Source organism: Sarcophilus harrisii, chromosome 1, assembly GCF_902635505.1.
Source record: "Sarcophilus harrisii chromosome 1, mSarHar1.11, whole genome shotgun sequence".
Classification (NCBI taxonomy): domain Eukaryota; kingdom Metazoa; phylum Chordata; class Mammalia; order Dasyuromorphia; family Dasyuridae; genus Sarcophilus; species Sarcophilus harrisii.
This window is the reverse complement of record NC_045426.1, coordinates 92,575,481-92,602,768: the sequence shown is the minus strand read 5'-3', so window position 1 is coordinate 92,602,768 and position 27,288 is coordinate 92,575,481. Positions and strand designations below refer to the sequence as shown.

At 38.9% G+C, this 27,288-nt stretch overlaps 1 protein-coding gene and 1 long non-coding RNA gene across 4 annotated transcripts; one reads left to right on the top strand and one right to left on the bottom strand.

The window, feature by feature from the left end:
* Positions 1-6,888: 6,888 nt before the first annotated feature.
* Positions 6,889-18,510, bottom strand: CCDC51 (coiled-coil domain containing 51). 3 transcript variants are annotated; one of them, XM_031961198.1, is made up of 5 exons: positions 18,435-18,483; positions 17,291-17,455; positions 12,411-12,754; positions 10,901-11,065; positions 8,322-9,110 (listed from the first exon to the last, which is right to left on the bottom strand). In XM_031961198.1, the coding sequence occupies exons 3-5, from the start codon at positions 12,717-12,719 to the stop codon at positions 8,322-8,324; spliced, it is 1,263 nt and encodes a 420-aa protein (XP_031817058.1). In that variant the 5' UTR covers positions 12,720-12,754; positions 17,291-17,455; positions 18,435-18,483. The 3 variants fall into 3 exon arrangements, with proteins under 3 accessions (XP_031817054.1, XP_031817058.1, XP_031817055.1); XM_031961194.1 differs by lacking the exons at positions 17,291-17,455; positions 18,435-18,483 and adding an exon at positions 17,850-17,931 and having other exon boundaries at positions 6,889-9,110; XM_031961195.1 differs by lacking the exon at positions 17,291-17,455 and having other exon boundaries at positions 18,435-18,510.
* A 1-nt stretch (position 18,511) lies between these two features.
* Positions 18,512-27,284, top strand: LOC105749562. Its single transcript, XR_004233211.1, has 4 exons — positions 18,512-18,661; positions 19,023-19,078; positions 19,482-19,569; positions 27,102-27,284. It is a non-coding gene; the product is annotated as an uncharacterized LOC105749562 (long non-coding RNA).
* The last annotated feature ends 4 nt before the right edge of the window (positions 27,285-27,288 follow it).

Here is a 27,288-nt window from a genome sequence, read left to right as displayed (position 1 = left end):
GATGGGACTCTGCACAATAGGGGATCAATATATGGGGCTCCCAGATTAGGAATAAGCAACTCAGTGACTTGGGGGACTGTTTTCATTTGTTTTTACCTAGAAAAGTGATATAACCCAGTGATAAAGTCTACTGCTTTGACTGGCTCCTCACATCTAATCAATGAATAATTCTGTCATTTTTCCTTATCTCCCTGGATCATTATAATATACACCTAGCTCTATATCCTATATTTCCTCCAACATATACTTTCCAAATTAATCTTCCAAAAAGATGTGGGGGACTCACTTCCATGCAAAAACAAACAAACAAACCTTCCTGTTTTTCCATTGACTACAAGATAATTCAAAGTCCTCCACCATTTGGCTGCCCAATGTACCTCTCTGATCTTAGCTGATCCAGCCATATTGATCCAGCCATAGTCACCATCCCCCCCAAACATACCTTAATTTTTCTCTTGCCTCTATTTTTTTTTCCTCCTACTTGGATACTCACCTACTATTTCCAGCTATTAGAATCCTACCCATTCTTGAAGTATCATCTCCATTTTATGAAGCCTTCACTGATCCCCAACTCAGAAGCAATATCTCTCTTATTTAAACCACTTGTAGCTTACAGTACTTCTAAAGAACAAGCTCATATGGCTTGGGTGAAATAGGATTCAACAACTCTATTCCTTCTGGTCACTGGAAAGACCACCAGGCCCTTTTAATCTGCCCTGTCTTAATGTTCTGAAGTTTCCTGGTATTGTCATCCCTTGTAATCAAGAATCCCTGGGTTCTGCCATTTGCCTTGTGAATGAACTTGTAGCTGTTGTTTCCCCTAAAGTACAAATACCTATAGAACAGGATTTGCCTCAATTTTTCTATGATGAAATGTCAGGCCTGGAATTAGGAAGAACTAAGTTCAAATTTGGTCTCAGACACTTAGGATCTGTGTGATCCTGAGCAAGTTACTTAACCTGTTTACCTCCGTTTCCTCATTTGTAAAATGAGAATAATAATAGCACTTATTTCCCCTCCCCAGGTTATTGTGAAGTTCATATGAGATAATAATTATAAAGTGCTTAGCACAGTACCTGGCATATAATAACTACTATATAAATGTTACCTATTATTATTATTTTCAGCTATTATTTATAGTCTCAGCACTTAACATTTTACTTTGCACATAATAAGCACTTAATAAATGCTTTTTGAAATTCATTCATGCCACTTACATAGTATCTGATATTATAATTATTTGTGTAGCTGATATAATTATTTGTGTACCTAGCTTCTTATCTGGATTGTAGACTCCTAACATTCAGGAATGATGTCATATATGAGGCAGCATGATGTACATCAGAGACATCAAACTTGCAGCCTTTACATGCAATACCCAAAATTGCAACTAGATTAAAATGTAATTGGGAAATGCTAAACAAAATAAATTAAAATCCAATAAAACATAATGTTAATTTGCAGTTTTTAAATGTTTCTATTTATGTTGACCCATTTAAATAGTCTTATATTTAAAGTCTGGAAGATATTCTGCCTTTGTCTGATGCTTACTTGCTGTATGGCCCTAAATAAGTCAATTAATCTTTCTGCGCCTCATTTTGCTTATCTGCAAAATGAGAATAATCTATACCTACATCACAAGGTTGTGAGAATTAAATGTGATGTTTACAAAGCACTTTTTAAATGTATCTTTTCTACAAAAGCTAGCTTTTATTTACTTAAGTGATGTCTACCCTGCAAAGTCTCAAGTACTCACAATGTGCACAGAACATACAATAAATAGTTGTCCAAAACCAAACTCAATATGTTTCCTCCAAAACTTGCTTTTCCTCCTGACCAAATTCTCCCCACTGTTTTCCCAGTTACCTGGGTTCAATGAATTCATCTTTTGGCTTCTTCCCATGTCTAAACAGCCACCAAATCCTGCCAATTTTACTTCTGTATAATTTCTTATATTATTCCCTTTTTCTCATTGATACCCCTTCCCTGGACCCTCATCACCTCATCATATGAGCTTTCCAGTCTTTCTGCCTCTGGTTTCTTCCCTCTCCATTTCACTGAACAACTATTCAATGCTTGCTATTTGCAATGCACAATTACAATGCTGGGCATAAGGAAAATATTAAGATAAATAAGATTTATTAAGAAACATAAAATGGGATTCTTTTCCTTAAGGACCTTATATAGTCTAGTAGAGAAATCAAGTCACATATACCACAAAAATAAAGAAAACATGAACATACAAAACACGTTATTCTTAGCAATTGCCCCTAATGTTTCAGGCATTATGCTACACAATGCAGATGTTCAAAAACAATGTCCCTAAGAAGACATTTTACAGAATTTTACAAGGAAAAGTAACATGACAACACAAGAAAATACAAAATATCCATCATTTCCTTGTGGAAAAGACACCAGCAACTTGGGCAGATGAGGAGAGACCCTGTATCGGTGATAGCGTTTGATTGAAGTTGAGGCCAGAGCAAGCAGGAAGGAAATGGACTCTCCAAGAGAGCAAGAATGAAGTATTCTAGGCTGGAGTGTAAATTCATAAGGTGGAGTAATATATGACTAACCTGAAAAAATTGGCTGGAGCCAGATTATGAACAACTTTAAATGCTCAATGTAGGAGATTGTCTTTTACCCTAAAGGTAAGAGTAACATGGTCAGACCTGCGCTTTAGGACTATCAATTTGTTAGGTGTGTGGAAGATGAATCAGAAAGGGAAGAGACAAAGCAATTAAGAAGTTATTGCAAAAGTCCAGGCAAGAAATGATGAGAGCTTGAACTAAAGTGGCTAGAAAATGGATGGATAAAAGAAATTCTTTGGAAATAGAATCAAAACTAGGCAATTGATTGGTTATGAGAAATGAAGGAAAATGAAGAGTCAGATGGTAACCAGAAGAATTATGGTGCCTTCAAAAAGATATAGGGAAGTTAGGAAGAGAAAAGGTTTGAGGAAAAGACAGTAACAATAAACTAACATTTATAAAGTGCTTACTATAGCCAAGCACTGTGCTAAGCATTTTTTTTATTATAGCTTTTTGTTGACAAAACATATGCATGGGTAATTTTTCAACACTGACCCTTGCAAAAACTTCTGTTCCAACTTTTCCCCTCTTTCCCTCCACCCCCTCCCCTGGGTTGCAGGTAGTCCCATACATGTTAAATATATTAAATATATGTCAAAGACAATATATGTATACACATTTATCTTGCTGCACAAGAAAAATCGGATTTAGAAAGAAGGTAAAAATAACCTGAGAAGAAAAACAAAAATGCAAGCAAACAATAACAGAAAGAGTAGAAATGCTATGTTGTGATCCATACTCATTTCTCAATGTTCTGTTGTTGGGTGTAGCTGGTTCTATTCATTACTGATCAATTGGAACTGATTTGGATCCTCTCATTGTTGAAGAAATGTGCTAAGCATTTTATAAAAAGATGCATTTATTTTGGATATGTTAAATTTGAGTTGCCTAATGGATATCCAATTAAACATGTCCAATAAAGGTGATGTGGACTTGAATTTAAATCCAAATAGAGATGTTGAACCCATATAGGAGAGCTGATTAGGTCACCAAGAAAGTAGAGAAGAAAGCCCCATGAGTACAAAATCAGAGAAAGTAAAAAGAGAATCAGGAAAAAGCAGGGCCACAAAAACCCAGAGAGGAAAGAGTAGCAGATGATATAAAGGTCAAGAAGAATGAAGACTCTGAGAGCAGACTATTACATGAGACAGTATCTGATATTATTGCCCATCTTCTCCTCTTGGAGAGAAGTTTCAGTTGAGTGATCAAGTCAGAAGCCAGAATATAAGGGAATGAGAAGTGAGAGGACAAGAAACAGAATACCAATAGGTTTTTCTAGGCATTTTCTTTTGAAAGCAAGGAGAGATATAGCTTGAGGAGATAGATTGAATGAAAGCTTTCTAAGAATGGGGAAAGGGACACATTTCTGGAACATTTAGATCATGGTGAGATCAAGGGTATAATCATACCTGTATGTAGCAGTGTCAAGTAAAGCTATCGGTTATAGGATTAGAGGTTGACAACTTATGAGCTCAGTATGTTGAGGGATCATCAACATATTTATTGATATCTCCAAATATAAGGCCAGAGACTAAGGTGAAGACGACTGAGTAGGGAGAATGACTGAGAGGGGGTACATACCGAGGAACTGGGTAAGGGGCTATTTCTGGACGGTGAAAACCTCAAAGAGAGACTAAATGATGTCAGCTGAGAGAGGGCATTTGGAAGTGACCATGCTCCTACTCCTGGTCCATCAGGTCAGAGAGCACAAGAGAAGGTACATCCACTACTAGAGAGGATGCCTTCAAGGGGAAATAGGTTTTCATGAGTTTGAAATACAAATGGAGTGCAGTAGAAAAGGACAGGTGATAAAGGGAAGTTTGTTAACAATGGAACGAGAGGTCCATAGGGCACAATGATATAGGAAGGATAGGGCTGAGCAGCATGGGATTGAGAACAGGGGATGAGTGGTTTTCCATTTGACAGCTAGGATGGACATGTATTTTTTGACTGGGGCTTCTGCCCTTAAGATTATTGTGATGATGGAGAGCAGAATAAATTCTTTTCCTAGCACTAGGGGAGAGAGACAGAGTTCTACTCATACTCAAAGGTATTAATGGCAAGAAGGGTCAGTAGCCTTGCTCGTAAATGAATTCCTGATGGAATGAGGTCTTATATCTGAGTCTCTAGCTTTAGGGTGGGTCCAATCCAGTGTTTAGTGGTAATAAAGAACTGTAGCTATTATTAGTAAAAGCATAACAGCAACAGATTTCAGGGCAGCTGGTTGGGGAGATGGAGATTCTAGGAAAACCAATGCACAAAGATACCATCCCTATCCCTCTAATGAGTTTCCTCCTGTATTTCTCATCTACTCATTTGTTCTTGCAACTCAATCTGTGGAGATGGATTGGCCTAATATACAGCTCTATCACTTGGTCCACTCTCACCTCTTCAAAAATCTTTTAATAGTTTCCCACTGTCTGAATAAAGTCTGGACTCCTTAGCTTGGCATTCAAGGTGATCATCTGCTCCTAATCTATTTAACTTCACATAACTTGCCCCTTAAGTATTTCTAAACAAATCAAATTCCTCAAACACATTCTAAACTTTCCCACCTTTGAAACTTTTAATTTAGTTCCTTGTTCTCAGAATGTCCTTTTCATGTCCATCAGATCAAAATCTTAAATTGTGGTTTAGAGCCCAGTTCAAATGCCAGCTCCTCCATGAAGCCTTCCCTTATACTGTTATAAATGATGCCTCCCTCTCATGAATGCCGATTTGTACTTCTCTCATGCAATTAACATAATTCCACTATAATCATTTTTGTTCTTATCTCGTTCTAGACTAAAGCTATTCCCTTGCCCTAAGTCTATCCAACATTTTTATAAGTGCCTTAGATGATAAAGGTATGCTTATCAAATTTGCTTATGACTTACAACAACATTTTAGTTAATTGGATCAGGATCCAAATGATCCTCTGAATCCCTCATGGCAGCCAGAATGGTGGGTCGGATCTAATAAGGGAAATTTAATGAGAGAAATGTGAAGTCATGTACTTCAGCTAAAGGGGAAGGGAACAGTTAGGTGGCACAGTGGATAGAGCACTTGCCCTGAAGTCAAAAGGGCCAAGTTCAAATCTGGTCTCTGATACTTAATACTTCCTGTGTGACCTTGGGCAAGTCACTTAACCCCAATTGCCTCCACACAAAAAAACAAAAAACAAAAAAACCAAGTATAGAATGGCTAAGAAATGGAGACAAGTTTATATGAAAAATATCTGAGAGACTAGTGAATTATAAGATCAGTCTATCAACAAAGAGACATAGCTCCCCCAAGTTAATAAAAATCTAAGAGCATAGTAACAGAAACATACTGTCCAGACTAAAAAGTTACACAACAGTCTGGTCAGAACACATGGGGACAATAATTAGTTCTGGATATCACATTTTAGGAAGGACATTTTTAAGTTAGAGTGAAACTAAAACAATGAAAGAGCTAAACACTTTCTATTCAAGGATGATCTGAAACAACCCAAAATGTTTACCTGAAAATAGTCATCTTTGGGTGTCTGAAGGGCTACCATGTGTAAAAGGAACAAGACTTCTTTGGCTTTGCCCCACAAGGAAAAATTAGGAGCAAAAAGAATAGAAGTATATTTTTGGGTCAAGATTAAAGGAAATTTGACAATTAAGAGTTATCCAAAAATGAAATTATCTAAACAGGTAATAATTCTACTGAATGTCTTCAAATAAAAGATTGACTTGACCACTTGTCAGGATTACTATAGACCAGTGACGTCAAACTCAGAAATGGAGGACCATTCATTGGGCACATAAAAGATTCCTATGAGCACATATTGACTTAAGTTTTAAAATATACTGTTTTATTGTGTTTTTATTTTGTTAAATATTTCCCAATTACATTTTAAAATCATTTAGGCAGCACGCAGAAGTGTTGTGAAGGTCAAGTGATTGACATTACTGTTGGAGAAGGGATTCGTACTCGGATATGTAAGGCTATGTATAAGACATCAAAATTTCCTTCCTTTGATAAGGGCAGTTAAGTCTTCCTTAGTCACATCTCCAGTGCCTAACATGCCATATTAAATGTATGTTGAATGTGCTTTTAGATCTTTAAAAAAGCTGCACATCCCTTAGGGAGAGAACCCTTTCAAAAGCTAAGATACCACACTGGGAGGAATCTTCCTAGGTTCCAGTCCCAGCTCAATATACAATTAAAATGTGTATATAATTATAATGAGCCTCTGACGGGCCATCCCTCAGTTTTACTTCCATATAGTGGACAACAGAGTTTCCCACAAACTTCCCCAAATAAAAATAATAATGAGAAACAGCCATATTAGCCATATCTTTTATTCAACTATGAGTTCTTACCTAACAACACAAAGGAAATGCTGATATAGAACAAGCCCACTGTCTGAGGCTTGACAAGGCAAGAAGGCTTTGAAGGAATAGCAGGCAGCCCTCCTGTACTGGAGCAGGCATGTCAGGGTGGGGTTCCCTCAAAACTAATCTGCCACCATCCAACCTGCCTGCTCCCCCTCCTTCCAATCCCAGTCTGACTAGCATGGTGACTTTCACTTCTGGAATTCACCCCACCCAGCTTACAGTTTTTCAGTTCACACAATCAATGGGATACACTTTGCCAGCTCTCCTCCCATCTTGCCTTAAGCAAAATGAGATACTTTCAGAGAGCATCTCCAGGCAATAGAGAGGAAAGATATGTGCAGCCTTTGGTAATGCCCAAATCTATTTCCCTACAGGCAAAGATGTTTGTTTCACAGGATCCTATCTCTGGGCTGCCAATCCAATATAATCCATTATCACCTAAACTCAGTGGCTTCCTATTTTCCCATCATACAGTTTCATTCCCTACCTCCAATTCCCTCTGCTTCAAGTATCAGACATTAATTCTTCCTCATGTCTGGAGAGAAGGTGAAAAGGAGGTGGGGGGGAGGGGGAGGGAAGGCAAGGGAAGCTTTTCTCACCTGATAGATGGAACAGAATAGCTAAAACATAATGACTTTCTAATGACTCCCAAGTTCTAATGACTAGACACCTCATAAACACTTAAGACACAAGATGGTCTGAGAAATATAAATTAGGTAGGACAAATAAAAATTAAACTTAGAAATGTAGACAGATGAAGCATCAAAAATAATCTCAACACAAAGTAACATGATACTAAAAAATGTCATAGAATGCAAACAATAGTAGAGAAAGAACATTAAGGAAAACAAAGAGAACAGAGAGACCATAAAGGTAAATTTTTAAATTAATAGAACTTCAGGTTCTAAATCCATACTGCTGAACTGCTGTCTCAATCTTTTCCACCAAATTAGCTTAGAAACTCTCATTACTACATCGAATTGTTGTGAGGATCAATTGATAATGTATACAAAGTGCTCTGCAGACTGTAAAATGTCATGTAAATTTCAGCTACTATCATAATTTGAAGTTTTTAAGTTATTTTTAATAACATAATCTCAAATGTAATTCTTTTCTTCTGTGGAACATGTCATGTAAATGCAAAGTTAATAAATGAATGTAAAATGTGAGCTGGAATTTTAAAAAGGTAAATCTGTGTGTGAAAAAGAGAACCCTGTTGTCTATCTCTTTCCCCTTTCAGGAGCCAGTCTCAGCAGTTCTGTAGGGCTTCATCATTAGTAACCTCCAAGTGACTTAAATGGACAAAGCAGCAAGGTGCCTGGCCAGCTTATTCCTAAAAGTAACAACTCCTCTTCCTCACTGGAGCTTCCCTCCAAAGAAGCTAGTTGGCTCTGAAAAGAATGTATAGTACTGGCAGCATAGCAGCAAACATGGTACATGTTAGCACAGTGCTGTAGATAGAGTTCCTGTTGACTTGGGCCTCCAACCTCTGCTCCATATCTGACAGTTCCAGAATCATGCCCTGGGCAACCAGAGACTGCCTGGTATCCAGTGAAGGGTCTAACAAAGTTTGGTCTGCTTGCTCGATTAACTGAGAACGGGCTGTAGCCTTTACAAGCTGAATCTCTGCAACCATTTGGCTGAATTTTTTGTCCAGGTCAGAAAGCTGCTCTTGTAAACTCTCCAGACATGAACGAACCTGCTGAGAATGGCTGAGCTGTTCTTTCAAAGAGGCTGAAAGTAAGTATGTATCTTTATGAGACATGAGACTTTCTCTAGTAGATGTGGCATCTTCTTCAGCTCCAGAAGATACCCTGATTCCAGTGTTCACCAAGCTCCTAAGCTCTTCAATAAGGTTACCAAGATCCTTGTTCTGCATGATGTGACTGGAAGCTTGTTCTCTTATAGCTTCCTGCAGACTCACTGGTCCAGTTTGGGATTCTAGAAGCAAAGACTTCAGTTCCTGCAACCGTACTCGATTCACATAAGTGGAGCCAGCAACACCAATCACAGCCCCTAGAATAGAACCGATGATTGACCAATTCTTTGTCTTTTCAGCTCTTGTTCGCTCCTTCTCATGACTCTCTCTCACTGCTGCAGAAAAGAAGGAAAACTTCTCTCGTTCTGATTCTTCGGCATTAATGTAGGCAGTTCGAAGCCTCTTCTCTTCCTGCAGAAACAAGAAGTAGAAATAAAGCTATAAAGTTTATGTCAATGCAAACCCAAAGAAGTAGGGTTATGAATATAGAACTTTGTCCCTCATCCTTCTATCTAGGACATAAATGGGAGAGGGTAGAGAGGATATATGCCCTAAGGACTAAGATAAGAGATACAAATTACCCTGTCAAAAATCTGTGGAGTGTCAACTATGATCAAGAGTACCTACTAGAGTAGGTATTGAGAATAAAATGAAAAATAACACAATGCCTGCTCTCACAAAGCTTATTTCATGAGAGTTAAGGTACAACCGTTTGGGCTGAGAAAACTTGAACGATCGATTTTGGTCAGCAGAGGACTGGGAAGGTTTCATAGAGGAAGTGGCACTTAAGTTAGTTTTGAAAGAAAAAGATTTCAAAAGAAATACACGTCAAGCATGAGGGATTGTTTTTACAAATATACAGAGGTAGGAAAATCATGATCATGATCATGAGATCATGCTATAGGAATTTAAGGATCTCCCTTCCTCATTTTATAAATGGAGCCAGTTTAGAGTCCTTATAAAAATTAAAAAGCATGAGCGAGATAAGGCTGAAAAGACAACATGGAGTTGTGTGATAGAGGGTCTTCCATGCCAGGGTAAAGCAATCTGTTTTTTAGTAAGAAGTTCTGAGGATGATCAGGTCAATCAATACATTAGGAATATTAGTTCAGTAGGTGTGTGATGAGCAGATTTGTGAGGAATAAGTCTTGAAACAGAACACTTAGGTTATTACAAATGTCCATACTATCACAAATGACAACCAAAAATAGGATACTGGCAATATGGGTAAAGAAGACAGGACATATATAAACAATACTGTCTAAAAAAAAAAAAAAAAATGGCAGGACTTAGCAACTGATTGGTTATGGAAAGACAAAGAGAAGAGTCAAAGATAACGTTGAGATTTGAAATAGGAGAAACTAAAGGAATGGTGGTAAAATCAAAAGAAAAAATGAGAAAGCAGAAAGTTACAAGTTTTAAGGGAAAATAAGTTTAGTTGTAACCATCTTGAATCTGAAACACATGTACTTTATTACTAGGCAGCTAGAAACATAAGACTGAGATTGGAATACAGATGGTAACTGAAATCAAAGGAATAAATGATATTGCTAAAGAAAAGAAAAAATATAAAAAAGTCCAGGACTAAGTCGTGGGGAACACGCATAAGAAAACAATGAACCAGGAAAGATCAAAACAAAGAAATCAAATGGTTAAGAGGAGAATCAGGAGAAAATATCATGGAAGGAAAGGTTGGCTACTAGTGTCAAATGCTACAGAAAGGTCAAGAAGGATGAAGACTGAAAAGAAGCTTAGAAATCACAATTAAGAAGCCACTGGTAACCTTGAAGAGAGCTGTTTCAATGAAGTGACAGAAATGAAAGTCAACTACAGAAATAGGTGGTGAGAAAGTACAAACTACAAGTATAGGTTCCTTTCATGAGTTTAACAAAGAAAGACAATATAGCTTGAAGGGTTAACGAGATCAAGACAAGAGTTGGTTGGTTGTTTTTTTGATAGATGAGATTAAACTATGTTTTTAGGCAATAGGAAACGAGCCAATAGAAAACAAAAATATTTGAATTTAACTGGTTAATAAGTGTTCAAAGCTTCTCATTAATGTTATTACATTGATGTTACTACTACATTAATTAATGACAATAGGATACTAATAGAGCACAACAGTGATTCCTTTCCTGTTCTCAAGAAAGCTCCTCAGATCAGGAGCTCTGGCTACCCAGCTGCCTCCAGATTCATCCTACCTGTAACAGTCTGTGTTCCAGAGTTGCAAGTTCCAAATACTGGGTATCTTCCCGGGAAACTCGATCCAAACGATCCCGAATCTCTTTTAGTCTAACCTGGTGAACTTCCAAGTCATCTCTAGCCTTTCGGACAATTCCTCGAGCCACCATGAACTCTTTCTCTGCCTGAAAAGAAAACAGAAGTGAATTCTAAACCCATTTTCAAGGTGAACTACCTTCCTAAAATACTGGAAGTGGGGAAGGACATAGTTACACATAGAGGGTACATAATGGCAGTCTGGTTGCCTTAGTATAATTGTTTTCCTTCTATTATTTTATTCTAGTAGAAGACAGAAATGTAAAAAAGAACAAAATTCAAGCATAACTTTTTCTACACTGCTATTAAGTGAATGGGCAATTATTAAGTGCTTACTATATATCAGGCATAGTGCTAAATGCTTTACAATATCATTTTATTTGATCTGTACAACTCTAAAAGGTAGGTATTATTATGATGTTTATTTTATAGAGGAAAAAATACGAGGCAGGGAAAAGTTAAGTAATTTATCCATGGTCATATAGCTAGTAAAAGTCTGAGATTGGTTTCAAACTCAGGTCTTTCTAACTCCAGCTCAACATTCTGAATTATCAATGTTATAATAGCACTTAACCACAAGAGAGGAAACCTAGACCTCAGACTTTATCCCTGGATCTGCTGTCTGCTGTCTCCCTGCTCCTCAGTCATGTTTCTCCTTTCAAACAGGGGAAGAGAAGCTTTCTATTAAAATTTTTAATTTAAGTAACAAAGGTTAAATGAAACTTAAAAGAAAAAACACTGATATGGAATGGTATACACATACACATATGAATATACATATATGTATATAATGTAAATATATACACACATATTCATGATATATACAATGAAAAGTAGAAAACGCAAAAGAAAAGTATTTACCCAATTCTCTGCCTGTGTAGAAAGTACCATAAAGTCTAGTGTTTTTGTAAATAAACAATTCTCAGTGCCACTGTGGAAAGAATAAATGTACGATGGAGTTGACTTTTGTTAGTGAAGTTTTAAACTCTTAAAAGTTTAATTGGCACTAAAATTTCTGGATACCCTTTATAGGGTATAATGTTTATCAATATTTTTCTTCACAAAAGCTCTTTAATCATAATGTTATAAAATCATTATAAATGCAAACACATACCACCAATTCAACATCCAAAAAAAAGGAGTCTGCTACTAGACCTAACTGTATAAACCAGTAAGGACCAGGGACTTAAAAGGGAAAAATGGCAATGGTTTGGTTGAGTGAAATGCTAAACCACATTCAGTTATTTCCAACCCAGTGGCACTAAAGAGCTGAATCTTGATAACCAGGAAAGACAAGGCTGGACGTGGTTTAAAGAATATTGCTGGGGATGGCATTAGTCACTAATAATACATCATAGCAGGATTTACTATACAATCTACTATAAAAGTAATAAGAGCTCTAGATTCTCATCCATATAACATAGTAGTATTTACCTCAGTCACATTCCCCTGGGCCTCTCGAACTTCATTTAGTCCAACGAACTCCTCATAACTATCCCACCAAGTTTTGGCCACAGAAGATATTTTCTGTTGGAAATTCTGCCCCATGGCTCGACCCATTTCAGTGAGTCTGTGATACAGTCTGATGGCAGTTTTTGCTGAAGTTTTTCTGTTGGGCTGGAAGGACCCTGGGCTGTAGAAGGTCCTCATGATAAGGAGTTTCATTCTTTGGCTTCTCAGACCCAATTTCTGAGGCGAATTCATGATGTAGTGCATTGTAAAAATGGTAGTATGTCCCATCATTAGGACTGAGAATTCACGCAAGGCAGTGAGGAATGCTGGAAAAGGGACACAAAAGATATCTACTCAGAACCCCAAAAAAGCATAAAACCACACTCAAGTATTTCTAAATCATGAGCAAGAAGAATGTCTGAACAAATTATTTTCATTTCATTAAGTATTAACTTAAGTATGATGGGCTATAGATTATTCTTTCTCAGTTGATTCAATGGAAAGATTTCTTTTTCTAAATAGTATTTAATTTTTCCAAATAAATGCAAAGATAATTTTCAACATTCACCTTTGCAAAATCTTGTGTTCCAAATTTTTTTCCCTCCTTCTTTCTCTTTCCCAAGGCAGTAAGCAATTCAATATAAATTAAAATATGTGCATTTCTTCTATACATATTTCCATATTCATGGAATACTACACAAGAAAAATCAGATCAAAAGGGAAAAAAAAAAAACACAAGAAAAAAGCAAACTATGACAACACCACCAAAAAGACAGGTGAACATGCTACGCTTTGATCCATATTCAGTTTTCATAGTTCTCTCTCTGGAAGCAACTGACATTTTCCATCTCAAGACTATTGGAACTGCCTTGAATCACTTCACCGTTGTAAAGCATCACAGTTGATCAACACATAATTTTGTTGTTATTGTATACAATGTTCTCTTGGTTCTGCTTATTTCACTTAGCATCAGTTCATGTTAAGTTTTTCCAGCCTTTTCTGTAATCAGTCTGCTCATCATTTCTTATGGAACAACAATATCCCATTAAATTCATGTACAATTACATATACAAAATACATATTCCATTTACATTCAGTCATTCCCCCAATTGATGGGTAATCATACAAGTAATGGAAAGATTTCTTACATTTCTTGGTTTGAGTTTTTGTTTTGTTTTGTTTTGTTTTGTTTTGGTCCAGACTCATGATTTCATCAACATGGAAACCCTCCACCTACCTATCCAGACCTGTCAATCGCAGTAACTCTTTGTCTCACAGAGCTGCTTGGGATACTAAGGAGATAAACGATTTGCCCATGCTCACAAATATGCCCATGACTTGGAGGCAGGAATTGAACCCAATCTTTCTTCATTATTCCATGGCCAATTCAGTAGATAGCAGGCCATGTTGCCTCTGTTCATTTAGAATTTCTACTAAATATCTTTTTAAAAAACACATTTAAGTCCCAAATATATCGCTCCTCCTCTCTTACCTATTCAGTAAAATTTCTCTTATAACAAAGGTTTTAAAGAGAAAAAAAAAAAAAACTTTAGAAAAATTAATCAACATAATGATCACTTTGTCAGTATAGATAAAATAGTATACAACTTATCACTTCTAAAGAGGAATGATACAATTAATTTAAAAAAAATTATTGATGCATTTTGTCTTTTTATCATTACCTATCTTTAAATGGACACAAACAGCAATAGTATACACTGTCCTCACTTCTACAATCTATACCTTCCAACAAAAACTTTGGCTACTTTCCAAGAATAGGTATGTGTCTGTTAATGAACTGGATGAATCTTATGCCTGAGGAAAAGGATGCCCAGGCCTGCTCAGACTGTAATTCCTATTTAAAAAAAACATGACAAACTGAAGGGAAACATGGGGACAGCAGTTCAGCAGACAGAGTGAAGCATAAAAATCCCCTGGGTAAACCTGAGACAGGATTTCAGGAAACACCTAGGATCTGGTCTCATTTCTGAAAAAAGCCTCATCTCCTTGCCAGAATCCAACTTTCCCTCAAAAAATCAGGGAACTTTCTTAGACTGGCAGTTCATGTACACAATAAGAAACTTCAGTGATTACTGATGCATAGTTTCAAGAAAATGTGGCTTCTGCCTTTCCCTTGAGACAATTTTATAAGAAAATCAAGTCTTCACACAAAGTTATTTCTTTTCCTCGTCCTTTGTTCAATTTTTTCCTCTTAATTTCATTTAATCACAGGACTCCCTGGCTATTTGGTTCCTGGATCTCACATTTCAGTCCTCTACTCTAATCTCCCCCTTCCCCCACTATTTCTCTTAGTCACTGCTCAGTCAGGCTCAACAGATTGATTTTCCTTAATCTTTCCTTTTTTTCAGTCTTTTGGATGTTTGTCCTAAGCAAATGGAGAGAAGCTGAGGGCTATTTAAACACAGAATCTTCCCCATTATCCAACAAGTAGAGCTCCTTCTTCTACCCTTATCTATATGGTCCTGCCTTTTCATGTTCTTAAAAGCCTGCCAAAAGATGGAATTGCTGTTGGTCAAATTACTGTCCAAACAGAAAATCTGATCACTAAGACAGTTATAGTGACACCTGGTGGCAAAGAAAAATAATAGGTCAAAAAAGGCAGGAAGGAATCCAGTACTCAAGAGGATTAGTTGTAATGATTCACATTTATACACATAATGCACAGACACAGAAAATGTCCTCCTTTATCTCTTCAGTTTTCAGGAGAAGTATAAGTGGGTGATAAATACGAAATGCCTATGTATTATTCACTTATTTGCAAAGATAACTATTTTGATTTCCTACCCACCCCTCCCATTTCTACCTACTTTAAAGTTATCCTAGTCAAAATATTTTTGAGGAACAAGCTTGTGGAAAAAAAATATTCTAGAACACAACAAGGCCTACTAATGAATGGGGTACTAATTTTATACTACCTAATACTTAAGGTGTCCAATAATATGGAATATCCTCAAAGCAAGCTCAGAAGAAATTTATTAACTTACCAACCTGCACAGAATCATCCATATCCTTTTATCTCCATTCACAATGTCACCACCCTAGTTCAGATCTGTATAGACCAATATTTCGTACCCAAATACCAAAATAAGGTCAAAAATGGGTTCATGATTTACACATAAAGGGTGACACTATAAGCAAATTAAGAAAACAAGGGATAGTTTACCTGTAAGATCTTTGGGGAAGGGAAGAATTCATGACCAAACAAGAGACTTATGAAATGTAAAATAGATGGTTACACTAAAATTAAAGGTTTTTGTACAAACAAAACCAATGTAACTAGATGAAAAAGCAGAAAGCTGGGGGGTGAGGGGGAATTACAACCAGTGTTTCTGAAAAAGGCCTCATTTCTAAAATATATAGAGAACTGAGTCAAATTTATAAGAAAATAAGTTATTTCCCAATTGATAAGTGATCAAAAGATTTGAACAATTTTCAAATGAAGAAATTCCAGTCATCTATTGTCATGAAAAATTCCTCCAAACAACAACTGATTAGAGAAATGCAAATTAAAACAATTCTGAAATACCACTTTATACCTATCACATTGGTTAAGATGACAGGAAAAGATGAATGTTGGAAAGGATGTGGAAAACCGAGACACTAATGCATTGTTGGTAGAACTGTTAACTGCTCTAGCCATTCTGGAGAGCAATTTTGAACTATGCCCAAAAGGCTATCAAACTGTGCATACCCTTTGTTTGATCCAGCAGTGTCACTGGAATCTTAAAGGGAAACTAGAAAAGGGAGGACCCGACCCATAAGTGCAAAAATGTTTGAAGCAGCTCTTTTTGTGGTGGCAAGGAAATTGAAATTTGAGTGGATGTCTATTAAGTGGGAAAAGGCTGAATAAGTTATAATATATTGTATAGTATATGGAATATTATTGTTTCATAAGAAATGATTAGCAGGCTAATGTCAGAAAAGCCTGGACTTACATGAACTTAATGAAGTAAGCAGAACTAGGAGTTTACTGAACACAGTAACAGCAAGACTGTGTGATGATCAATCATGATAGACTTAGCTCTTCTCAACAATACAGTGATCCAAGTCAATTCCAGTAAACTTGGGAAGAAAAATGCCATCTTCATCCACAGATGGGACTACAGACTGAATCAAACTGAAATATACTATTTTTACCTTTTGGGAGGATGTTACTTTTTCTTTCTCATGGTTTTTCCCTTTTACTAATTTTTCTTTTATAACATATTCATATGGAAATGTTAAAAACCTATATCAGACTACTTGCTGTCTTGGGGAGGGAGGAAGCTAAGAGAGGGAAGAAGAAAAAAATTGAAACTTAAAATCTTACCAAAATGAATGTTGAAAACTATCTTTACATGTAATTGGAAAAAATTAAATACTATTCAGAAACCTTAAAAAATATTGTCTCCACTCTCTATTCCATCCTGCCACAGTAATCTTCCTAATGTACAGATTTGATGCTTGTAACTACTCTGCTCAACACCTTTCTGTGACTCATTGTTGCCCGTAAGATAAAATGAACTCCTTAACCAAGCATGACCCAATAAAATCTGGCCTCAAACTACCTTTCCACCCTATTTCAGATGATTTCTTCTTCATGTTCTCTGATCCAGTGAAAAGAACTACTATTAGGTGTTCCTTAAACATGCTATCCTATGTGCCTGGAGTGAATTCTTTATCTGTTTTTCAGAATCCTCTTCAGATTGGATTCAGGCTCATATCCCAATTAAAAGTGGCTCTCCCCTCCCTCAGTTCCTCTATTAATAAGTCAGTACAGCTCCGTTAGGCACCAACATCATCTAACTTGTTGTCTTTGCTTTGCCTTCCTCAAATCTTCCCCCAGCATAATACAACCTCACCGAATTTGGGCACTGTCACTGTGGGGGAAGCTACAAGTGGTGAAGGGGATAAAGTATGGCCCGAAGGTAGGATTCCTCTTCCCAAGGCCGAATCTGCCCGAAGATACTTAGTAGATCCGTGAACTTGGGGCAAGCACTGAGACCCATTTGTCGCAGTTTCCTCACCTGTAAAAAGGGACATAGCAAAGCACTCCAGTTCTCTCTACCAACAAGGCCCCAAACGGGGTCACAAAGCAAACAGCAGTTGTCACTTTTTATTATCTGTGCCTTTATCTGCCAGGCTGCCAACTAGCTTTTCTAGAATGCCCGCTACGCACCCTCTAGTGTGCTCGACACCAGCAACACAACCAAGGAAAAAACCCGTCCCTGTGCCCGGCCGGGGGGGGGGGGGGGGGGGGGGGGGGGGGTCACGTAGGGAGGCATCCCTGGGCAGACCGCGGCGGCTGAGAGCGAGGCGGCCGCCTCCAGGGCGGGGCCCGGATGGCGGGGCCCGGATGGCGGGGCCCTGGGCAGCGCCGGGGACCGGCTGGGCTTGGGGCCAAGGCCTTGACGACGCCACCTTTTGGGGCTGCGGAGGAGGGCTCCGGTTCCATCCGTGCGGGGGACGCTGCTGGGCAGGCGAGTTCCAGGGAAATAGATGCAGCCCTGTCACTGACGACGGGTCACGTTCTAAGTAATCGAAGCCCCTGTGGCACGTCTCCTCCTCTGTAAGCAAGAGTGGGCTACAACCTCCGAGGATTGTCCCACGCCTGTGACCGCACGATCACAGTTCTCGGAAGACAGTCTCAGAAAAGGGGAACACAGGCCAGCCAGGCAGGGGAGCAGCGCTCGGGAAGGAGGAGTCGTGGGCGCCGGACTGCTTCATCCCGCCTCCCTCCTCCATTCTGCCCTTCTTATGCGGCCCCTCTGTCCTCCTCGACAGAGCCCGCCTCTCCTCCAGCCTCTCCCTAGCGCCGGGCCCTCGGTGACTTCCTGCACGGCCGCGGGGCAGAGGCGCCTCCGGACCCGCAGACCGGGCGCCGGGGAGGGCCCTCCGCCGCAGCGGGTCCCGCCTGACGCCCCAAGCAGCCCAGGACCTCCAACCTTGATTCCCCCGCCGAAGGCCCCTGGGAAAGCAAGCGGGCACAGGCCGCCACCTCCTCACCTGGCGCGCGGGAACCGAACCGGCAACCGCCGCCCTGGGGAAACCAGACCTCCAGCCGGCTGCGACCTCTGACCTCGATGCGACAGCCGCAACTTCGTTTCTAAGCTAGGAACCAATCAGCCTGACTGATGGAGGCGGAAGGGGCGTGCCTTCAGGTTCCGTTTCCGGTAGCGAGCGGTGCTCGGGGAAGCGGAGTAGCAGAGTAGGCACGATGTCCGGTCGCGAGGGTGAGTGGCCTAAAGATCCGGAGGATGGAGGTGGTCGCCGGGGCGTGCATGGCCCGGCCGCTCCGGGGAGGGGGCACCGATGTGGCGGGACTAAGGGGGGGGAGGGGTCCCGGGTCGGAAATCTCTTCTCAAGGCCGAGGTACAGAGGAACACCCGAGGAGACCGAGTCCCGATACCCGTCCCCCCTCCCCCCCCGGCCTAGGGGCCCGGCCGACTCCCAGGAAGAAAATCTCGAGGGCCTCGCTTCCCCCCGGCCCGGGGCTAGGAGCCGGGAAGGAGGCCGTGCGCCTCCGCGACCATTAGTCTCTCTGATGAGAGACAGGAATCGCCTGCTCACAGGGCTTCTCGTTTCCTCCGGCAGGTGGTAAGAAGAAGCCTCTGAAGCAGCCGAAGAAGCAGACCAAGGAAATGGACGAGGTGAGGGACCTGGGCGGGGGTAACGGGGGCCGGTAGGAGGGGACGGGCAGCGGAGGTTGTCGGTGATGTGCTTGATGCCGCTCGGACCCCAGTGGGAGGCAATAAGCAAGGGAACTGCGGTGTAATTCTCTTACCTCTAACCACGCGGAAGGCGATTCTGCTTAGGGGAAGAGGGTAAGTTTCCTGGCTCGGGAGTTTCTGAAAGAGGAGAGCTTAGCTGGGAGAGAGCGCCGATGGCCGACCCCCCTCCCCCGCAGGCCAGGCCTGCCTAGTGCTCAGGCAGGGTGTGACCCAAATCTGTTCCTCTCCAGCCATCGGCGTTTTCAAGGACAAGCGCCAGTAGTTACACTCTCCCAGCCGAGCTCAGCTGGGACCTCAATAGTGTGTTCCACATTCTCTTTAGGAAGATATAGCTTTCAAACAAAAACAAAAAGAAGAACAGAAAAAACTGGAAGAATTAAAAGCAAAAGCTGCTGGGAAGGGACCACTTGGTAAGTTTTGTTAAAAAGCCTAGTCCTTTGAATATCTGTAGAAAGTAATCATTAGCAAAGATAAAAAGCAGTTTCAGAAATTGTTATTCCTAGTGCAAAAAACACAACTACAGCATCTCTAAATTTTTTCTTAGTCTTTAACTAAATCTTAGCATAATAAGCACAGAATGATGATAACTAGTGTTGTTACAATGTTTTGAAACATTTATCTCTTTTTAATTGTCATAACAAACAACAATCTGGTAATTATTGTAAGTAGAATGTATGCACGATTTACAAATTAGGAAAAACAAAGTTCAGAAAAGTGAAATTTTTGCTTGGGGACATAGCAAGTAAGTGGTGGAACCAGTCTTGAAACTAAATAAATTCAGTTGAAGCATTTATTTAAAAACCTATGAGAAATTTTGTAAAGTACTGGGAATAAAAAGACAAAGTCCCTTTCCCCAAGACTGGAGAGATACCAAATGTACAAAGAAATTTCAAAAAACGCTGGAAGACTGGGGGGGGGGGCGGGGGAGGGGGGAAGGCCTCGTGTAAGTGGGAACTGAAGAAAGTTAGGTATTTTTAAGAGGCAGAAATGAGGAGTGATTATATGTATATTAGAAGGACAGCTGTTCAAAGATTAAATGTTATGTTTGGAGAACAGTAATTAGGCCAGTTTGGCTGAAGTATAGTGTTTATGAGGAGGAGTAATAAACCCAGAAAGATAAGCTGGAGCCAGACTATGAAGGACATTTTGTGCCACAAAGATGAATTTGTATTTTATCCTAAAAGCAATGAGAAGCCATTGAAGATTCTTGAAGACTTAAATGAGAATTATGTGTTAGGAAAATTTTGCTAGATATGTGGAAGAGGAGAATAGGTAGGAACACCACTTAAGACATTACTGCCATAGTTCATGGAAAAGATGATGAGGGCCTGAACTAAAGAGGTAGATATGTGAATAGAAAGGCAGCCGTACTGCCCTGAATGTCCTTGATATCAGGAGTGAAGCAGGGTTGGGCCTGGATGCAAGAAAATATTGTGGAGGTGGAATAGACAAGTTTTGGCAACTGATTAGCTAGATGAAGGTTTGAAAGAGTAAAAAGTTGAAGACCACCTTGAGATTGCAAATGTGGCTGAATAATAGGATATCTGTAGAATTAGGGGAATTAAGGGGAAGGATGGGTTTAGGGAGAAAGATAGTCCTCTTTGGGGAACATGTTGATTTTAGGATAGCTTGTGAGATTTTAGGTGAAATTACCCAGCTGGAAGTTGTGCATCTTTTAAATCAAGGAATGGCGCACAGGAAGAACAGCTAGATAACATAGATTTGGGAGTTATCTGCAAAGAAATATGATCACTGAATCCATGGGAACTGGTAAAATCATTAAAAAAAGAACTTAAGAAGCCCAAGACATGAATGATGAAGAGAAGCTGTGTCACAGAAACTGAGGAGAGAGGGCAGTCAGGAGTGTCAAAAGTAACAAAGGAAGCCTAAGGAGTGAAAAGCCTATTAGCTTTAGCAATTGACGATTATTGGCAACCATGGAAAGAGCAATTTCAGTTGAATAATAGGGTAGAAATCAAATTACAAGGGTTTGAAATGGGTTAAAGGAGGGAAAGAGCAAAAAGTGAAGAGAGGAAGGAAACAAATGTAAGCTGGGTGAGGGGGAGAGGGGATTTTGGCTTTGAAAAGGATGAGTAATATCAGCACATAGCTTGAGGGGATGGTAGGATCAAAGGAAGGTGTTTTTTTTTTGTTTGTTTTTTTTTTAAAGATGGCAAATACCTATGTCAGACACAGAGAAGATAGTAAGTAGAAAGAAGATGAAGACAAGAGATTGAGTGCTCAAAGAAGTAAAATAAAAAGAGAATGAGAATAAGAGAATGGGCCTTGTCAAAGGGAAGGAGCAAATAAGAATGATGAATGATGAAGAGATGTATGGTATAAGATAGGGATGAAAGAGTATTCATTAAAAATGGCCTTTATGTTATAAAGGAAGGAGAGAGTTGCCAAGAGGGAAGGAGTAGTGTTACACTTGAAGTCAGAAAACAATAGGGATTCTGATAGAGTGTTAGAAGAATAGAAAGATAGCAGTGCAATAGTAACCATCTAGTTGAGAATAGATGAGTGAATGAATGGATGAATGGTTTAAGTCAGGGGTCTTCGAACTACGGCCTGCGGGCCAGATGCAGCAGCTGAGGACGTTTATCCCCCTCACCCAGGGCAATGAAGTTTCTTTATTTAAAGGTCCACAAAACAAAGTTTTTGTTTTTACTATAGTCCGGCCCTCCAGCGGTCTGAGGAACAGTGAACTGGCCCCCTATTTAAAAAGTTTTGAGGACCCCTAGTTTAAGTATTCTGAGCCAGGCATTGTGTTAAGTGCTTGGGATATAAATACAAGCAAACCAAATGATTCTTGCTTTTAAGCAGCTTACATTCTGAGAAAGAAGAAAACATATAATTCAGGGCTTCTTAAACTTTTTCCAGCTGTGACCTCTTTTCACCTGAGAAATTTGTACATTACCCTAAGCATATAGATATATAAAATGACTCTACAAGTCAAACATTTATTGATGATGATAAATGCAGATAATCATGACCCCCACATTCAGTTACAAGGGGGTTGAGACCCAAGAAATGGAGATAGGAAAGAAGTAATGGCCAGAAAGGAGTGTTTGGAAGGGTAGTGGTTAGAATGAAGGGCAAGTAATTGACACTCATTTTCAGGAGTGGTTATGTTGAGTTGATTATTATTTTCAGACTTGGAATGTGGAAGGGGTGGGAGGAGGAGTAGAAAGGAGGGAAATAGGGTAATCCCAAAATGCTTTGACATGAAAATGAGTGGTGGTTCTAGGTCCTGGCTAGACAAGGTGAACATTCACCAAGGCCCAGAGCTAGAGTTTTGGCAAGACATGAGCAACAATAGGACAAGAGAGAAAGAGAATCAAGGATAGAGGGCTGTATAGGTGGGCTCCTTAACCTTAAGGTCAAGAGCAAAAAGAAAAAAGTAAAGTTGAAGAAGACAGATTGGGAAAGCAGAGGAAATTGGAGTAACTGGCATTGTGAGGCTGAAGAGAAAAGAGGCAAAGAGAAAGAATGGAAAATTAAAGGTGGTCAGAAAGAATTTCATTGTGTAAACCATAGAGGTAGAGCAGTATAGTTACAAGGAGGTCAAGTGAATGGCCATTTCTGTGGCTGAAAGTGAAGTTGCATTGAATAAATGGGACTGGCCATGGGAATTGAAAAGATTGGTAGATAGGCACACTGGGATGCTTGAGGGAACATCTAAATATATAATGAAGCTCTCAAATCTGAGGGCAGGTTTTAGCATGGAGAGGAAGTCTACAGATTCCAAATTTTTTGAGAAGAGATAGAGAATGGTCTAGAGGATTAATAAATCTGCATTTATGATAAGGAGAGTAAAGTAAACCTAAAAGAAAGAGAAGTTATCAAATGATGGGGGGGGGGGGGGGGGAGAGGAGACAAGACGGGCAGAGAGTCTGGAAGTGTCATTGAGAGGCAAGGAATATGTTTCTCCCAGTTCATTGTTGAGGTGAAAGATTATAATAGGAGTAACCCAGTCCTGGGTAATGTGATCAGATGTGTAGAAATGCAGTCTCTTCTTGAGGGAACCAGATTCATTTGAGTGTTCAAAGATGGAAAGAACATGAAGACATGAAATATATAGGACACAAGGAAACTTAGCTCTAGAACTGAGATTCTAGGGAAGGGAGCACATTAGAACTAGAGGGCAGAACAGGTCATGGGAAGTGTAGAAATAAGGTGAATAGGATGAGGCTAATTGCCTCTCTGTTGCTCTTTGCAATATATCACATCTCTTCCCAACACATGTAGATGTTAACTATATAATCTTCTTAACTGACAATGTAAACAATTTGTAGGTTGCTGTAGTTGTATTTTTTTTAACCTTATTTTCAGAAACTGGAGGGACAGTTAACTGGCCCTTTCAATAGTCTACATTTTATCAATTGAAAATCCTGATTGTAAAAAAGCATTGTTAAGAATCCAGAGTCAGAAACATCTTTGAAATTTACCTACCATGTAATGAAGGGGAAGTCACAAACTCTCTAAGAGTTTCCACATGAGTAAATCCTAATTTCCTTGGTATGTTAACTTGGCATGTTGTGGGGAGGAGGAGGTTCGAATTAGGATTAAGTTACTTGCCCAGGGTCATACAGCTAGTAAGTGTTTGAAGTCCGATTTGAACTTAGGTCTTCCTAATCCCAGGACCAGTGCTCTATCATAGACTCTTCACCACCTAACTGCCTCATGGCATGTTAAAACATTTCTCTTGATAAAACAGCAATCTCCCTCAGTCTTAATCATCCTATCACCTATCCTTTAGTCTTTCCCTTGATTTCTAATTTTCAGTCATATCCCAAATCAATCTTTGATCATCAATTGTTTTAAAAAATGCTTTATTAATATACATTTCTTTCATATGTGTACATATTATGTCACTTTTCAATTGCTCCTTTCCTAATAACACATAAATACAATCAAGCAAAACACATAGCCATCCATTCCTGTTCCTTTTTAGACACTCAATTACTGATCTGAAGTACTTTGCATTGTTTCATTTGATCCTCACAACTAGATTGGGTGATTTGATTTGCCTAGGATAATATAGCTAGCATATGTTAAGCCTACATTTGAACCCAGGATTTCTAGCCAAATCCAATGTTTTCTTTTCTTTTTTTTTTTTTTTATTTAATATCCTTTTATTTACAGGATATATACATGGGTAACTTTACAGTATTAACAATTGCCAAACCTCTTGTTCCAATTTTTCACCTCTTACCCCCCCCACCCCCTCCCCTAAATGGCAGGATGACCAGTAGATGTTAAATATATTAAAATATAACTTAGATACACAATAAGTATACATGACCAAAACATTATTTTGCTGTACAAAAAGAATCAGACTCTGAATTATTTTACAATTAGCTTGTGAAGGAAATCAAAAATGCAGGTGTGCATAAATATAGGGATTGGGAATTCAATGTAATGGTTTTTAGTCATCTCCCAGAGTTCTTTTTCTGGGTATAGCTAGTTCAGTTCATTACTGCTCCATTAGAAATGATTTGGTTGATCTCGTTGCTGAGGATGGCCTGATCCATCAGAACTGGTCATCATCTAGTATTGTTGTTGAAGTATAATGATCTCCTGGTCCTGCTCATTTCACTCAGCATCAGTTTGTGTAAGTCTCTCCAGGCCTTTCTGAAATCATCCTGTTGGTCATTTCTTACAGAACAGTAATATTCCATAATTTTCATATACCACAATTTATTCAGCCATTCTCCAACTGATGGACATCCATTCAGTTTCCAGTTTCTAGCCACTACAAAAAGGGCTGCCACAAACATTCGTGCACATACAGGTCCCTTTCCCTTCTTTATAATCTCTTTGGGATATAATCCCAGTAGTAACACTGCTGGATCAAAGGGTATGCACAGTTTGATAACTTTTTGAGCATAGTTCCAAACTACTCTCCAAAATGGTTGGATTCGTTCACAACTCCACCAACAATGAATCAATGTCCCAGTTTTCCCACATCCCCTCCAACAATCATCATTATTTTTTCCTGTCATCTTAGCCAATCTGACAGGTGTGTAGTGGTATCTTAGAGTTGTCTTAATTTGCATTTCTCTGCAAATCCAATGTTTTCAATATATCATACAGCCTTTATAATGCTCTTTGTTTTCAATAGGTTATTTTTTCTACATATTAATACCAAACACTTGTCATGTAAAAAAAATTACAAATTATATTTTTCCTCATAAATGTTTTTTTTCCCCCAAGTTCTTTTGCCTTTGGACTTACCATGCTAACTGAATGCTTATAAGTAATACATTTTATTTGTCCAGATTCTGTAGCCTAGTCTTCAGGTCCTTTGACATACAATCTGTATACTTTTACAGGTTCATTTCCCACTGCTCCCCTATTTAAGTTCCCTCATGGTACTTTCCACATCCTTGCTTATGTTGTTCCTTCTTCTATTAAGCCTTATTTGAGCACACCAATCAATAGACTTCTCTCTCTTCCTACCAATTCTTACCTACTATGTTTCACTATTTATTTGCCATTGCCAAATAACATCTTCTATAAACTTTGTGTGTCTTCCCAACCAAATTATAAATTTCTTTCAGGAATGACTGGGTCTTACACATCTAGACTTTAGATCTGGAGTTGAGCAATCTGGGTTCAAATATCATCTACTATTTACTAACTAGCTGTATGGCTCTGAATAAGTCATTTAACTTCTGTAAACCTATTTCCTCTTTTGTGTGGGGATAATACATTTTGCATAGGATTTCTGTGAGGAAGGCATCTTATAAATTGTAAAGTGCTACAGAATATTAGATTTCTTTTGTCAAGGACATAAATTATTATTATTTTGCTGAGGTTATTGGGGTCAAGTGATTTGTCCAGGATCACACAGCTAGGATGTGTTAAGTGTCTGAGGCCAGATTTGAACTCAGGTCCTCCTGACTAAAGGGCTGGTGCTCTATCCACTGAGCCACCTAGCTGCCCCAAGGGAGATAAATAGAAGTGATCACATTTCAAAAGGATTCTCTGGGCCAAAGAATCCCAGTAACTTTCCTCATAAGACCTGTTTTCCACAATTTTAAATAACTTTTAAGGCCTTCTGTTTTCTCCATTTTCCTAAATATACCAATACGTAGGATATTATTTTAAAGTATTTCAAAATTCTATTAGCATTGTAAGTGATGTTAAAAATGTTTATCTTCAACTTATAGCAGTAAAAGAACATTTTAAAGTGCCAACCGTGTACCAAAAGTGAGATAGTCCCATCCTTAGAGCTTATCTTCTACCAGCATGAAACAGTATGCTTACAGAAAAGTACAGAATAATGCAGAATTAAAACAAATAAATTAGAGAAGGGAGGTCTTCAATAAGAAAAAGGAAAACATCTCTTTAAAGAGATGGCACTTTAACTGATCCTTAAAGGAGCAAGAGGTTCCAAAATGTAGAATTGAGGAATGAGATCATGTCAGCATGGAGAACAGACTAGCAGAAGTCAGGAGACAGGAAGTAAAATGTTCTAAAGAGGAAATATCAGCTAATTTATCAGTGGTGATAAGTCCTAAGGGATAATAATCAGCTGGAAAGAAAGGCTGGAACCACTTTATGAAGAACATCAAATTCACAACAGACAAGTTTGTATTTTATTCCCAAAACAATGAGGAACTGCTTAATTCTTATAGCTAGGAATAACATGCTCACCTGCATTTCAGAGAGATTTTCTCCTCCAGAGGAGAAAAGGAAGAATTTAAGTATTGGGAGACCTGATAGGCTGTAACAATAAACCAGGGGAAAGGTGTTGCAAGGATCTGTAATATGGGCAGTGAAAAGGGAATAGATATGAGAGCTGTTGAGCTCTCTTAGTGAGATGTAAAAAAAATTGCAATTCTGGCTAAAAAGCAAGATAATTCTTTGGGGCTTAGCGGCCAGAGTCCCCAACATTTTTCCCTCTCTAGAATAATATTTTCTTTTCTTACAGCCAGTGGTGGGATTAAGAAATCTGGCAAAAAATAGAAGTTCCTGTGTAGATAAGATGGTGATTCCTGGTTTCTTTCTTGTTTTGTGACATCTGCATTTCCTACTTCAACATCTGTTGCCACCTTTCAGCCAAGATTAAGTGAATCTATTGTACATTGTAATAAACTTTTTCTTAAAAATTATAGTGA

Coding starts and splice junctions, on each gene's coding strand:
- CCDC51 (XM_031961194.1), bottom strand. CDS start 17,883: ATGGAACCGGAGCCCTCCTCCGCAGCCCCAAAAG. Junction 12,755..17,849: donor CTCCTCCGCAGCCCCAAAAG/GTGGCGTCGTCA, acceptor TCCCTTTTCCAG/CATTCCTCACTGCCTTGCGT. Junction 9,111..10,900: donor TGGAACACAGACTGTTACAG/GTAGGATGAATC, acceptor TTGTTTCTGCAG/GAAGAGAAGAGGCTTCGAAC.